Consider the following 16,017-nt stretch of genomic DNA (forward strand, 5'->3'; position numbering starts at 1 on the left):
ACTCTCTAAAATAATATGGGATAATGAATCAAGAGTATCTAACTCACATGGACAAAGGCATAAAAGTTATTTTTAGGAAATGTAGGACATTCTGCATATTTCTTGTCTCTTTTTTCACATATGACAAGCACACACATCTGCTACCAGTATGTATTAGAGAAACATATGCCAATGCTGCATAGCTACATGGGCACACAATGGTGGACAAGTGGGATAGTCAATGAAGTCATGTGCCTAGGTGATTAATACAACTTTCTAAATATATTTTGGGCTTGTTTGCAGGGCATTAACAATTCAAATGATAAATTATTACAGACTGAGAAAATTATCCCTAGGCGCAGCAATTGCGCCATGTCACGGAGTACCCCCAATTATGTCTGCAAGTCTGCTGGGCTGCTTCATTAATGTTTCTAGGCCTCATGCCCATGAGGAAAACTTTACCAGGTAGATGGAACTTGCTAAATACTTTTGAAGAGGCACCAGAGAGGTTTACCCAGTGATCACAGTGTGGGACCACTCTCTGAACAATGCCAATCCTTTCCCCTAGGCAACACACCCATGATTTAGATTCTTTTTTCCCCTCCAGACTCCATCACAGCATGCAAATTTCAGAAAATCCATCTGTTCTAAAGATCGACTGCTGTTCATAGCTGCCACCAGTCTGCTGCTCCACTTGAGAAATACCTGGGGTGACCAGGTAGGCCCCCAGGGCCCCCAGGGGGTTCCTTCAGAACAAGGCATAGACTTAAACCACACAGAAGAAGGAAAACAAGGAAGGTTTCTTCAGAGGCAGGGATTTGGTGTGGAAGAACAATACCTTCTCTAAGATTAAGGTCCAGGAACAAGTGGGGTCATGACAGTTTTTGTTCTGTAAACCCTTCAGGATACATACTTTTTTTTTTTTACTTTCACATTTAACCCTTCAAGACGTTCCATCACCCACCCTAGGTAAAGAGCAGGCTAACATTCTGGTCCCCATTTGTTAAAAAATGACCACATACTTTGTTCAGCACAGTTTATTAAACAAAAACTCTTTTAAACACAATTTGTTTAGCCAAATTTGTTATTTGTGTGAAATCTCTGAGAGATAAAAATTTGATGGGGGAGTGATGTCCAAGCTACAAGTGACTTATAGTGACCCCATGGAGTTTTCAAGGCAAGGGACTTTCAGAGGTGGTTTGCCATTGCCTGCCTCTGTGTAGTGACTCTGGCATTCCCTAGTAGTCTCCCATCCAAATACTGATCAGGGCTGACCCTGCTTAGCTTCTGAGATCAGGCTAACCTAGGCTATCCAGGTCAGGGCAAGAACTTAGTTACAGAATCATTACTGATCACCTGTTTCTATCTTGCTTGATCTGAATTCCTCGATCAGTCCTTCAGTCGCGAGGTCCTTCATACTTTCTTGCTCTGTAATCATCATGCTGACCATATTTTTGTATTAAAGGGGGCCTTGTCTGATAACTGAAGCTCCTCCCTTAGTACAATAAGTTAGGCCAGAAAGTTTCAGTTCCATCCAGATCTCTAGGCTTCATGAGACAAAATCCATTTGTGGCCTCTGCTTAAGAAAAAGAGAGAGAGACTCTGCACTCCAAATAAATTCCAAGTTGCTATCCTGCTCCAAGGAGATCAAATCATTGTGCAGCATAAGTGTCAAAGATTCTCAGCTGACAGCAGTAAGATTTTTAGATCTTCCATATGTAATGCCTCTACTAAAGTTAGCTGGTTTACAAGATGCACATAATCCTTTTTTAAAAGAGCAACCTAGAAAGTAAAAGAAGATTAATAAATTCCACTAGCCACTGCATTATAGACTTATCAAAAATATGTGCAAATAACAGTCAGCATTTTGAACAGTGTGTTTAAAACATGAGCCGATGTGTACATTTAGATCACCTAGAGAGGCCCTGCTTGGTGTGCCACCATTGGTAAAGATATGATGTGTGACAAGGCCATCCACTTAGATTATGGAACTCCCTGCTCGTGGAGATCTGCCTTACACCAACACTTCCATGCTTCAGGAAGATGATTCAAAATTACTCTTTTTCATAGGATATTAGTTATTGCCTATTTACGGGGAGTTATTTGTTAATGGCAGGTTGGCAGAGGTTCAGGATTTTGCTGATCTGGGGTTTTCATTTGATTTTGGATGTGGGGAGGGGGGAGTCATGGGAGCTACTTCTGGGTTTTGTTTTCTTTACTGGTCCTTTCTTCATTCTCTTTATCTGATAAGATTTTAGTTCATTTACTGATGGTATTTTGAATATTTATTTTTAGCATCTGAAAATACATTTTTAAATGTACACACACACACACACATATACTGCTTTGTGAATATCCTACACTAAATATTGTAATGTTTTAATAAAATCAAAGTACTTCCCCAATAGTCTCAATGCCTTTTTTGGTTACTGCTTCAAATTTTGTCTTGCCCACTGCTGCTTTGTTCATTGCTTCTCCGCTTATGAGGTGGTCTCCTGTTTTATATTTTTGTTAAACTAATCTTGGATTTAGGGTTTTTAAAAAATTATGCCATTTTGCAGATATTACATGACAAAGGGAGACTGAAATATATAAATAAATATGCTGCCTGAGGCAACTGCCAAGATTAATATGGAAGCATGGCTGGCTTTGAAGGAATACATAGTTTATATCATATTACTTTGCTTTATCAAAGAAAAAATATTTCTGTCCTTTACGCCTCAACTGATCACTTCCCGAAATCAGCTTCTCTTCTGAATTGTGTGTAGTTTTGAACTGCCACTGACGTGTATATATGCAAACATACACAAAGGTTAAATACCATATGTTATGCGGCTGAATCTGGATACTGACACATACAGACACACATATGCAGGGTCAACACAATTCGGATTACTACCACATTTTCACTAACCACTGCGTATGTTACAAGCATCTCACCTCCACAAGTGTTGAATTTGGAATTGTGTGCAGATTAATCTCATCATTCCTTCCCCCCCACCTCTCAAAAAATGAAATTTCAAGTCCTTGTGTGACTGAACAGCTAAGGTAGAAAGTGACTAGGCCGTGTCTGGTGAAATTTCAAAAGCCAAATGGTCAAATGAAGGTATCCTTTTGGTATTTACTAGAAACATATACCAGAGCAGGGCTTCAGCACCATGTAAAGCTCTCTGTCCCCTTTCCTGTGAAGAGTGGAAGAAGAAACCTTGCAAAATAAGCTAGAAAGTGCAGGTCTGTTTAGTTATTTGAAAAGATCACAGTATTTTCTCAATTACATTACCAGGGCACAGAATCTTTATTTCTTGTTTCATGTATTATGCAGACAGTCCTAGATATGCTTCCCACACTAATAGCTTCCTCCCATTCTTTGTAAATAAACTCATCTATTTATTTGGCCAAATTATTAGCTGAATGTAGAGTGTCATCTGCTTTACAGTCCTAGCACATGACCAAAGAGCCAACCTGTGTTTCCAACATCAAGAACTTGAATACCCCTCCTAAAAGCTGAGGTAAAATGAGGAAGAGTCGAGGAACTTAAGAGCCAGCGTAGTGGTACTGGTCACAGTGTCAGAGCTGATCTGGGGAACCCAGATTCAAATCCCCAGTGTGCCACTGACACTTGCTGGGTGACCTTCTGCCAATCACACACTCTCAGCCTAATCAACCTTGGAGGGTTGTTATGAAGATAAAATGGAAGAGAAGCTAATGATGTAAACTACTTTGAGTCCCCAATGGATAAATGACACAAGTTTATGGCTGTTCCTCAAAACATTCAAAACAGAATTGTTCAGCAGGGTCTTTTTATAAAGGGAACAGCAAAAAGAAGAAGAGAAGAAGAGATTGGATTTATACCCCGCCCTTCACTACCCAAGGGAGTCTCAGAGCAGCTTACAAACTCCTTTCCCTTCCCATCCCCACAACAGACACCCTGTGAGGTAGGTGGGGCTGAGAGAGCTCTGACAGAAACTGCTCTTTTTCAAAAACAGCTTTTATCAGAGCTACGGCTTGCCCAAGGCCATCCAGCCAGGTGCAAGTGGAGGAGTGGGGAATCAAACCCGGTTCTCCCAGATTAGAGTCTGCGCACTTAACCACTACACCAAACTGGCTCTCAATAATAATGTCTGTGAAACTTTAGGTAGCTGTCATTGCTTTTTTCATTGTACACCCCAGTTTTGTGATCCAGTTTCGTTTCACTGTTTGTACATACCACACTATATTGTATTGTGTATACTATATGGAGGGAGGCGCAGTTAAGTTTTGGAGAGATTTTAATGGTTCTATCTTAAGATCTTAAATGCAATATTAGATTTCATTTTTATATGCAGCATTCAATATACCGTTACCCATTCTCAGTCCTTGTGCTATGATAGGATAAGCATACCTTCTGAAGGGCTTGCTGAGTTTCCTCTGTCAGTGATGTACGTATTTTTGTTGCAAGGTCCAAACTTTTTTTTTCATTCCTCTCTGAAATGGTATCACCAAGCAACACTTTCTTCCATGAAGTACTACAATCAAAATGTTTTGAATAAAAGTCTCATACTTCTGAATGTTACATAAGGCTAAAATCAAAGAAGGGCACACAAACTGGTATATTTGCAGAACTTACAACTGGTGAGTTTCAAGACACAACAGCTTGAGCACTGTCAGAAGCCTCCAGGAGGGCCCATCCCACCCAAACGTCAGATTGCTAGAAATGGAAAAGAACAAATCACTAAATTGTACAAATTGTTAATTTCAAGCAGTATGCAAGAACAAGAAAAAAGCAGTTGCTTTCTTCTATCAATTTATATATCCAATAACAGCAAATAAAAAATTGTTAAGAGGAAGACGCATCTGTGATGGACTGTCAAGGGTTAATGTCTAAGAGAGTCTGAGAACCTTTGAGTGACAGGCTGTTTAAATAGAATTCTGTTGAGACAGTCATTTAAGGACTGGCAGTTGAAGAAGAGACCATTAAACACTGACTGTGGACTGGGAAGAGAGTCAGTGGATCAAGGAGGATCCTCATTCAAGCCAAAAAAAGGGAAATAGCTTCTAGCAAAGAGAAGTGATCCTTGTCCAGTTAAGAAGAGAAATAGCTTCTAGAAAAGAGGAATGATCCCTGGTTTGTGTATTATAAAGAAGGATTTTGGGAACTTGGTTGAGTGTTCCTACCTTCTAAACTTCATGTGTGGTGAAACTCAGAAACCTGTGCTTGAGGGTTTAAGCAGATGAACAGTAAGCCTCAACGTTTTAAAGACCTTGTTGAATAGCAGAAACACTTACTTGTTGGCAACAAATTACTTGGTGCTTGTGTGAATAACAAGTTAGCTCAGTTTTATTATCTGTTCACCTCATACGTCTTCCACCTGATTCCACATGACCTTCTCTCCTCGAAGTTAAATAAAACATTTTATTTTGAACTTTCAAAAGCCTCTCATGTGCCATTTCAAAAGCAAAATGTAAGAAGGTGATTTTTGTCTCTTCCCTCAGTTCCCTGGGCTGGGCCAGCGCGCAGGCGCACACACACACAAGCAACTGGGTGAGACAGCCATAGACAAACAAATAAGAAGAAAATAAAGGGGCTGCTCAGCAAGAAAGAAGACAGAAGGGAGAACCCTGCATGTGAGGGAGGAAAGAGGGCGAGATCATCATAGCATGTCAGATCCATGGAGGAAAGCTCTATGAAGAGCCACTGTAGCTATCATGTTGTTCACTGGATGTCCTATACTGTCTGCTGTCTGACTGCATTTATCCATTTATATTTTGTAATCCGCCCTGAGTCTCAGTAAGAAAGGTGAGCTATAAAGTAATGTAAATATTGTAGCTAAGCAGAACCTCCACGTTCACAAAACACCAGATGCAAGGGATGCAAAAAAAAGAGGAAGGCTCTTGCCTTCATGCCTGATTTATATGATCTGAGGAGACATCTGATTCATATTAGGAACTGTAGACTACCCGTTACTATAAATAGGTTCTTACTGTTAATATCTATGCTTTGCTTCACCATTGTTTCGGATCACCAGTTCTAGATTTCTACAAGTCAGATCTTAGTGCACTGTGCATTGGATGTCCCATCCTGTTGAATGTATTGACCTATTACCTAGCAGTTCGAAAGCAAGAAATTGCAAGTAGATAAATAGGTACCACTTTGGTGGGAAGGTAACAGCGTTCCGTGCGCCTTGGTGTTTAGTCATGCCGGCCACATGACCACGGAAATGTCTTTGGAAGGCGCTGGCTCTTTGGCTTGGAAACGGAGATGAGCACCGAAACCCTAGAGTCGGATTCAACTGGCTTTCGAGCAAGGGAACCTTTACCTTTACCTTTTTTACATACATACATAAAGGTAAAGGTTCCCTTGCTCGAAAGCCAGTCGAATCCGACTCTAGGGTTGCGGTGCTCATCTCCGTTTCCAAGGCAAAGAGCCAGCGCTGTCCGAAGACGTTTCCGTAGTCATGTGGTCGGCATGATGAAGAAAAAAAAAAAGTGGCCGGCATGACTAAAGACCAAGGCGCACGGAACGCTGTTACCTTCCCACCGAAGTGGTCCCTATTTATCTACTTGCAATTTCTTGCTTTCGAACTGCTAGGTTGGCAGGAGCTGGAACTAGAGACAGGAGCTCACCCTGTCTTGCGGCACCCAGGTCTTGAACCGCTGAACTACTGACCTTCCACAGCCTGCAGTTCAGCGTCTTAACCACTTGAGCCACCGCAGCTCATACATACATACATACATACACACACCTTTATTGGCATGTTAACAATCATGAATAATATTTTGTGTAATCTGCCTTGAATCCCAGTGAGAAAGGTGAACAATAATATAAAAAAATTAAAATCACCATTTGTGTGTATATGTACATGTATATCAATGTATATATACATATAAACCAATCTTCCAGTTCTCTTCTTAGGATTTCTGGTATTCTTACTCTGTTTTAACTGTTTCTCCGGTCCTCCTACTCTAACCCAACCACCAAGGCAGGAAGAACAGGCTCTCCATTTAGGAAAGTTAGTTGTCCCTTCTCTGTTTCAGATTAAATATTACTCCCCTCAAGAATGCTCATCTCTCTGGTTACAAAATGTAAAAATGAATCAAAAGAAATATTTTTAATATACATTGTTTCTTTAAAAACTAAATAGCCAAGCCTTGGGACCTTCCTGTGAACAGACAGTCTTGTGCTTTCTCTTTCTCACACACATACACACAGTTGAGGTAACCTGATCAAGAAAACTGTAGAAAGTCTAAAATTCACATAACTGCAATTTGGCATCCAGAAGGCTTGTAAACATAGTATACAAACCATGCATTTTGCCATGTTAATAAACATAGCCCCCTTGTGCTGGGGATGTAACAAATGCCCAACTGTAAGAAATTATTTTGGCACTATGTTTTTAGGTTCGTCAGGGGGAATCTTTCAGATTCTTTTAAGATCCATTCGCGTATGTACACTGCTAAAATGTACACATGGGAATGAATCTAAAAAGGATCTGAAAGATTTCCCCTGACGAAGCTGCACACAAAACACGTAAGGGTTATACAATCATTAAAGATTCTTTCCTTCGCACCATCTGTCTTCTCACCTCCATTTTGCTTTTGTGCAGCCCCCCCCTTTTCTGCACTGTGCTTTTAGCACAAATAATATTATCAAGGTTACAGACTTGGGTCCACCAGAAGATGTCCATGAGCAGAAGGGAGGAGCTAATTTTTGCTGATTCCTCCCTCCCACTGCACACTTCTGACTCATCCCTGTATGCTCTTTCTGTGGGTCCTTTGTCTCCCAGGAGCAGCATTTGGTGGGGTGGATTTTAGTCTGAAGCAGGAGAGCAGAAGCAAGAAAGTTGCACTCTAAGAACAGAAATCCTTTCTGTCCACAGAAATGTCCAGAGCTCCAAGCCAAATATAGCACAAGGTCACAGAAGAAATGTTTTTTTAAAAAAAACTCTAAATCTCGTGTGTATGTGTGTATACTTACTTTAAAAGTTTGTGCTCTTGCAAAATGGAAACCTTTGCATGCCTCTGCTTATCCTCTGGAATGAGATATTTAAGAAGAGTATCTATAGGAAAAGAGATGTTTGAAGTGAACAAGAGTTACAATAAAGAGTGGTGCACCTGAAATATTCTGGCATGGCCCTCCATGATCCCCAGTGGCAGGATGACAATGAGTCTGGCTCATTTGGCCATGATGGTATATGATGAACAGTAAAGAAGAAAATCTATAACCACAGTTTTGCTGCCCACTGTCAGTCCACTGCCGCAAGGCCACCAGAGCACCCACTGCCTGTCCCATTGGCTTGCTCCTCCCAACAGCCTAGGGCCGGAAGGATGAGCAGCCAGCAGAGGAGGAGCATGCCGCTTAACTGAGCAAGAGCAGCCAAGTCATCATGTACATCTGGTATTGTTGTTCCATTATGTGTTCACGTGATGAGAGACAGAGAAAGAAAACGTTTATGTGTTTACTACATGCTTCACTCCTTGCCTCTATAATGGACACATATAACTTGACCTGGCTTAATTTACTCAAGTTATCTGGTTGCTGATATGAGTTGTTCCCTGCTTTCTTCCTGAGGCAAAGTTGCAGTCTGGATTGTGTGGACTGGGGGAGGGGGTATCATGCACAGATGGCACTGCTTAGCAGGCAGGGTTTTGTAAGCACATGCAGTAACTATACCCCTTTGACAAATGCAGTATTTTCTATGGGCTTTCCCACACAGCAGCTGCAGGCTATATCCACAAGTTCAACAGAGAAACCTTTTTTATTATTTTAGCAGTCATATAATGATGGCATAGGAGTCACAGTTTTTCCCCCCACCTACATCACCTGGGTAACATGAAAAAAGGTCCAGACCACATAAGATAATTTTTACTGCATTTATACCACAGCTTTTCCCCAAAAAAGGGACCCAAGTTGGTCTACCTCATTCTCCTCTCCTCCTTTTTATCTTCACAACAACCCTTTGAGGCAGGAGTCTGTAACTGGCCCAAGGTCACCCAGCAAGCTTCCATGGCAGAGTGGGGATATGAACCTGACTACACCGTGCTGGCAGTTCTGCTCTATGCCAGTAAATGTTATCCCAGCAACACTGAACAAAGCAGCAATCTTTTTCAGTAGTGGCTCCCATCTGGTGCAACCAGCTCCCTGAGGAGGGGGACAACACCCCTAGAAGTTTTAGAAGGCACTTTAAAGCCATTTTATCTGCTAGGGGTGTTTGATGGGGTTTTACTGTATTATGCATGGTGCAAATTAGAATTGTAAACTGCCTTAAGCCACAAAGGAAAAGCAGGGTACAAGAATTTTAAACAAATAAAAAACCAAGGACTACTCCTGTTGCCCTGCCTCATTTTGCTTCACAGAGCCATGCCCTACTCATTTTTAAAAGATGCCTGCCCAAGACTATGGTTTATAATCACACGAGCTCACCTAAACCCAGATTAGTACACTGCAGGGCTATGGAATCAGTAGAATTTAAAGCCCAGTGAGCAATGACCACCACCGTTCTAAGCCCCAGTTCCTTTGTATGACCCTACAATACCAAATCACAGCCTTACCTGTGCCAACATGCACACTGTTGTGTGGATTACTGGTGGCAATGAAACCATATTCGAGAAGCAGGCGCTGATCATCATGAGGGCCATAGTTAATAAATACTTCTTTGTATTTTGCACAGCGTGAAAGCGTCCGTATTTCGTAGCATCGTGTCTTTTCATTAAATGCAGCTTTCACCTTGAGGTGGGGGTGGAAAGATGCAATTTTAGCTTAAACAAAATTCCTGCAAGGAAAACACTAGTTAGTTGTTGTAGATTCTCCAGGCTGTATGGCCATGGTCTTGGCATTGTAGTACTTGACGTTTTGCCAGCAGCTGTGACTGGCATCCTCAGAGGTATAACACAGAAAGATGGAGTACTCTCTGTGTCAATGTGAGAAGAAAAATGGTAGGCAGGTAATTTATATCTACTCAGGAAGGTGGGGTAGGGATGAGTAGAGATGTAAAATTTCCAGAAATTTTGAAGCTCGGGAAAAAAACCCATTTTTTTCTGGTTTTTCCCCAGAAAAAAAACAAAAATTTCTTTTTTCTTTTCCAGATTGAAAGTCATTCTGTTACTTTAGGAACATAAAATATGACTATGGACATTTTAACTTGGTATGAAATTATCACAACTAGCATATTAAAAATATAGTGTATCCAAACAATTATTACAAACAGAATACCCACCCACATGCAAAAACAAAACTGAAACCTTTTCCTTTTCTTGTGACAATAGCACCTCCTAAAGGAAGAAATGCATCTTGTTCTTGCATTGGAGAGTTCAGTTTGTAACCTAGTATTTGTTTGTCCTCAGTGCACAGAAATTAGATCAATCTGATACCATATATATAACAAAGTCTCTGGTCGAAAGGTTATCTTCCTGTATCTCCCCTCAAGGACAGCCAGAACTAAAGGCCAGAACTGCTTGGGGAGAAAATCCAAGAAGATACAATTTCTTATCGACCACCTTCAGCCATTTAGATTGGAAGTTGTCTAATAATACCAGATTGTGTTAACCCTCATGAAACTCAAGGGGTAGACATATTTCTCAAAAGGCTTCCTCCCTCCAGACAAAGACCAGCCCCTACTTGCTTAGTTTCAGCAAGACACTTTGCCATCTCCTGAGACCCAGAGTTCCCTTGTCAGAGTTCCACTAATCAACTGTATGTTCATGCTTGTCAAGTGGTTTATAAAGGACACGGAACTAAAGGAATTAAAAGTCTTCTTTCTTATACATGCAGCCTATGCCAGTATTCTAAGTAGTGTATTCAAATTATTTTTCCCTCAGACCCCTTGCTCCTAACAGCTCCACTGATTCTGGCCACTATTCCAGATTATTGGGCACAATTCCTCATTTTAAATTGGTACTAACAACATAAGGCTGTTAATAATAGGAGCTTTTGGAGGTCATTAATTCAGAGGGTCATCGTAAGTCAAAAGAGACTTGGTGGCACACAACACACACAATAATGTAAATTTCTAAGAAGCCTTTTCATATTGAAGTATTACAATATCAAGTAATGGCCAAATATGTGAGCATGCATCACAAGGTGAAATACAAAATGCTTGATAAAATCAGAAGTCACTTGACCTGGGTGTTCCAAGCAGAGCTAAAGGATGAATTTGATCACAATTCAAAACAAGAAAAACTATTTTTCTAATGCTATACAGTCATCTTTGGCAGCATTTATTAGTTGCACACACTGAGTTTGCAATTACCATGTGCCAGTCTCATTATATCCATTCCAATTCCACATCCATATTTGATCACATTTTAAATTAGCTACCTGGACCGATGGACTGTGATTTAGTAGGTCTAAGTACGGGGCTAATGCATAGTTATCTGGTTCTCTAGAAAAACATTCCTTCTGTGAATGCTTCATATATACTGTTCTTGTATTTATGGTGCACCAAGCCCACTGGAAGGCACTGTAGTTAAAAACAGACTGCACGTCTTCAGGAAACAGAGGTTGCAAGGAAAGGAAAAACCTCTTGGACGAGTTATACAGCTCCTGCACCAGACTTCTTTGTTCATGGGCCTTTCTTCTCAAAGGCTCGGGAAACAGGTCCACTGCGTCTTGCTCCAAATACACAGGACAGTTGTATGTTTCAGGTAGAAGATCCAGGTAAGGATGCCACAGAGACTTCTTGTGAGACCATTTTTCTGCTATTAGATATGTACACAGTGCTGTCAAAGGAGAAATTGGAGGCCTCCATCTATTAAAAAGGCAAAAGAAAATCTCAAAACCAGAAACATGTTCCCACACATTGCACACATGAAGTTCTAAAATGCATAACTAGTGCAGTCTCTGCTAACTACCCAAAACTGCTCTTACTTGAACAATATTCCCTTGAAGTGACATCCTAAGCAGACCTTTCTAAATCCATTGAAGTCAATGGGCTTAGAAGTCAATGAGTGTACCTCTGCTTAGGAAAGCACTGTCAGTCACTGTTCTCTATACAAAGTGCTAACAGCTTGCTCCAAAGAAAGTATGTTTTAAAATTTCATTAGAATTAACAGCTTTTTCAAACACTTAACTCTGCACAAGTACCTTAAAACCCTGTGGGGATTAAGAAAACTTAGCTTTTTCTGAACTGCTCCCTTCTTCTGCTTCTATATTTATCTATTTAAAAATTAGCAAACATGCAGACCAATATTCTAGATTTTTTTAAACAGATTTTGAAATTAACATTTTCTGCACCCTATTTTCTCCCCTTTCATTATTAGCCATTATTTAAAATGTTTTTAAAGGTTAACTTTCCTGGTGATCCTATTTTCCATGTTATCGTTCTGTTTCTGAATATGCACTTAGTAGCACCTAAGCAAAAGATGCACCTTTCATAAACTCTCCTCTCTGTTTGGTTCTACTGAAAGCAATGGTAATCATTCACATAAAGAAAGACACACACAGTGGGCTCCAAACACAAAACTCAACAAATACAAGGTTTTAGTAAGAGAGAGACCAATTTACTTTATAATATATTCTCCGAGGTAGCTGTTAAGTACAGTATCAGTGGTGAGCAAGCATTTTTCAGGCAATGCAATGATCAACTGTCCTACCTGAAAGTTTTAAAAACAATCAGAGTTAATATACTTCCAAATACATTTTACATTCAGATATGTAACAATCCAGAAGCACTATTCTTGCACTGATAACACTTGATTACAGACTGATGTAGAAGAAAAGATTGATACGCCCATTTCTGATTGGGTGAAACTCGTTATCAAGTTAAGTTAAATAATTAGGAGAGCTCTTGGAGCCAGCCTTGTTCTTGGAAGACCAAGTTGGTGTGGTTATTTTCTTATCACCTGCAATTTCATTATGAAGTTATTTCCCCTTCGAGACACAACCAACACAGGCATACTTAATCTTGACCAGAGACGCTACCAGTGGGGGAAAGGTTTGACCGAAGAATTGGGGTATCTCCTGGATGTGGTTGCACTCCCCTAAACAAGGAGGCCTATAGCCTGGGAGTGCTGCTGGACTTGGGCCTCCTATTGCATAAGCAGATGGCAGCGGTGGCCAGGGGTGCCTTTCACCAGATTTGGCTGGTGACCCACCTGCAGCCCTTCCCGGTTACATCTAAATTATATTACTGCATGAGCTCTACATGGGGCTGTCCTTGAAGATTGTCCAGAAGTTCCAATTGGTACAGAATGCTATGGCCACAATGTTGGCTAGAGTGGGTCATAGAGACCATATCACTTCAGTCTTATTACGTCTACACTGGCTCTCAATTTGTTTCCACGTTCAATTCAAGGTGATGGTATTGATCTTTAAAGCCTTGTATGGCCTAGGTTCAGCATACCTGAAGGATCGTCTGTGTACATATGAACCTATCCATCCACTTTGGTCATCTTTGGAGGCCCTGATTTGGGTGTGCCTGCCATCTGAGACTAGATGGATGGTGACTTGAGGAAGGGCCTTTTCAGTTATGGCACCAAAACTTTGGAACTCTCCTGCCAGGGAGATTCATCTGTCCTCCTCTATCATTGCCTTCCACCAGTGATTGAAGACTTTTTTGCTTCGTTTGGTATACCCACAATAATTGTTATTGACCCTTCTCCCTGGTTGTGTTGTTATGTATTTGTGTGTCTACAGGCTTTTATTGGCTTTGTGTGTGGCCTTGGGTCAGTCATAAGTTTTTTCAGAGCTGTTCTCTCAAGGGCAGTTCTCAAGAGAGCTCTCTCAGTCCCACCCACCCCAGAGGGTGTCTGTTGTGGGGAGGGGAAGGGAAAGGGATTGTAAGCCGCTCTGAGACTCCTTCGGGTAGTGAAGGGCAGGGTATAAATCCAATCTCCTCTTCTTCTTCTTCTTGTTTAAATATTTTATATATACCTTTTTTAAAATGCTGTTTTAATGTTTCATTTTCTGCTCTTTTGAGACCCTATTTGAGTTGAAAGTTGGCAAAGAAAAGTTTTAAATAAATAAATACTGACAGAATGTTTCTGTAACCAGGCTGGAATACTGTAACATAAGGCCTACATAAGGCTTGCTTGATACAGAACCCAGCTGCTTATCTGTTGAGCATGCAGGTGTGACCGCACCTATTTTTCAAAGCTTTGCTGGCTACCTGTACATTCCAGGTTCAACTCAAGGAGCTGGTTCTTACCTAAAAACCCTTAACTTGGGACACACAAACATGAAGGATGTTCTTTCTGAATAAACTCAGTTACTTACTAAGACTATCAAATCAGTTTCTTTGTCCTGTGATTTAGATAACTGGGCCCCAAATTTACTGCCACATTTCCTACAAAGCTGCAAGATTTATTTGATTAGTTAGCTAACGCTTTAAACTGCAGGGCTGACAGCAAGTAAAATCTGTAAAACTCAAAGGATTTACCATTATGACAGAAATGCCTTCCTTTCACCAGATCTGATTAAGTTACAGCTCTTTCCTTCCAGTTTAAATTCAAAGTACAAACATTATTAGTGAAATTATATTGCTTCCCAAAAGCAGCTGAAAATGACAGTGCTCAGTTGAAACCAATGTAATTACTGCAATGCAATAAAGAAACTTTAATTTCTTACTGGGGAAAAAAGCTGAGTAGAAATAAAAATTAATTAATTAATTAAACAACTCCTTTCTGCCAAGTTGGATTTAATTACTCTCTTCCACTAAGCATTACTTCAACATAGAAATACTTAGAGTTGTCCACATAGGCAGTCCCAACACTTTTATAGAGCAGCATAGTGGGGTGGGTGGGATTAAACTACCAATCACAGTGCTGTGCTGTTAACGGCTTGGGGTAACCACCCTCAACCCAAGCACATTATTACACTATAACAGAAGATAGGGGAGGTTTCTGGAGGGTGCGAAAGAAAAAAACAAACTGTGCTTTTTACTTTCATCCCCTCTTAAACTTTTCCCCTGCAGCCCCTGATCAGGAATGTTCTACTTACATAGTGCTCTAACCTAACCAAAAGCACTCCTGTTAGGGGCTGGAGGACACACCACAACATTTCTTCTTCTTCTTTTGGTACTTTTTTTGAATGTACATATGTGCATGTGTGTATGCGCGCGCGCACCTGGAAATCATCGAGACCTCTGGTGACTGACCCCTACTGGGGGCCTGGAGGATATTCAGAGAGGTGGCTGAATAAAGCCTGCCCCTGCCTCCCGACTGCTGTTATCCCAAGGAGGTCTCCCATCCAAGTACTTAGCTGGGCTATCCAGGTCAGGGCTACCACAACATTTCTTTGCAGGTCCCCACTAGTATGGACACATTCTCAGTCTGATCCATAGTCGCTACCTTGGCTCTGTCACAGGAATACAAACCTGAAGGGCTTTTGTGGTCATCAGTCCTCTTCCTGTTTCTAGAACAGACACAAAACAAGGGCAGTTGCAGTGAAATTCACTACCATGCTCCCCAGAAAACTGCAACAGTAGGTTTTGAATTCAGACTCAAAGAAAGGAAATGTTGCCCTCCATCCCTGCCCCCCAAGTAAAAGAATAAAGCATAACACTGATTGCATCCTTACACCATCTTCCTTAGACCTGTGCACAAACATTATCTGCTGCCGTGTTTTTTCTACGTTGCCCACAATTTTACAGCCTGCGTTTAAAACACAAGTCTTTCCCACTTAGTTCATCAGACTCCACGGGCAGCACAACAAGAATTCCAGACAGTGACCAGGACAGTAACTAGATTCCAAAAAGCTGCTCTGCCTCATGCAAGAAGTTCGCAGCAGTTCAAGTATATGAAAACTACTGGATTACTTCTATCTACAAACTTGTTACCACACTCAAAGAACTTCCAAAAGCTGATGAGGCAGGATTTCTTTTCACAAAGCCTTGAATCTTCCTTGGCAAGTTTATTTAATAATCCTATTTTTAACTATGCATTTCATTAATTTGTCCAAGAGAAAAATTTTGTCCCACCAAAATTAATCAGGTATATTCCTTCCAATCTCCTGGAAAGCAAACTCATTTTAGTGGCAAGCTGCAGGAGCGTTACACTCCTTGGATAACAATCAGCTGGTGACCCCTGGCCCTAAAGACATCTGGCTGTCCTCGACCAGGGCCAGGG

General features: G+C 40.9%; 1 protein-coding gene across 1 annotated transcript; it reads right to left on the reverse strand.

Annotated features, from left to right (window-relative positions):
* Window positions 1-1,242: 1,242 nt before the first annotated feature.
* On the reverse strand, window positions 1,243-15,293 carry SETD4 (SET domain containing 4). Its single transcript, XM_015422390.1, has 8 exons — window positions 15,267-15,293; window positions 12,458-12,546; window positions 11,273-11,702; window positions 9,508-9,682; window positions 7,934-8,015; window positions 4,586-4,666; window positions 4,361-4,484; window positions 1,243-1,761 (listed from the first exon to the last, which is right to left on the reverse strand). Exons 1-8 carry the CDS (start codon window positions 15,285-15,287, stop codon window positions 1,651-1,653), a joined length of 1,113 nt encoding a protein of 370 aa, XP_015277876.1. The 5' UTR covers window positions 15,288-15,293; the 3' UTR covers window positions 1,243-1,650.
* Window positions 15,294-16,017: the final 724 nt, after the last annotated feature.

Source organism: Gekko japonicus, unplaced genomic scaffold (genome assembly GCF_001447785.1).
Source record: "Gekko japonicus isolate JY-2015 unplaced genomic scaffold, Gekko_japonicus_V1.1 scaffold1070, whole genome shotgun sequence".
NCBI classification, from domain to species: domain Eukaryota; kingdom Metazoa; phylum Chordata; class Lepidosauria; order Squamata; family Gekkonidae; genus Gekko; species Gekko japonicus.

Excerpts from the sequence above, each read along its gene's own strand:
- SETD4 (XM_015422390.1), bottom strand. The coding sequence starts at position 15,287 with ATGACCACAAAAGCCCTTCAG. Across the intron at positions 12,547-15,266 it reads TGACCACAAAAGCCCTTCAG|GTAGGACAGTTGATCATTGC; the intron begins GTTTGTATTCCT and ends TAAAACTTTCAG. Across the intron at positions 4,667-7,933 it reads CAAGAGCACAAACTTTTAAA|CAATCTGACGTTTGGGTGGG; the intron begins GTAAGTATACAC and ends TTCCATTTCTAG.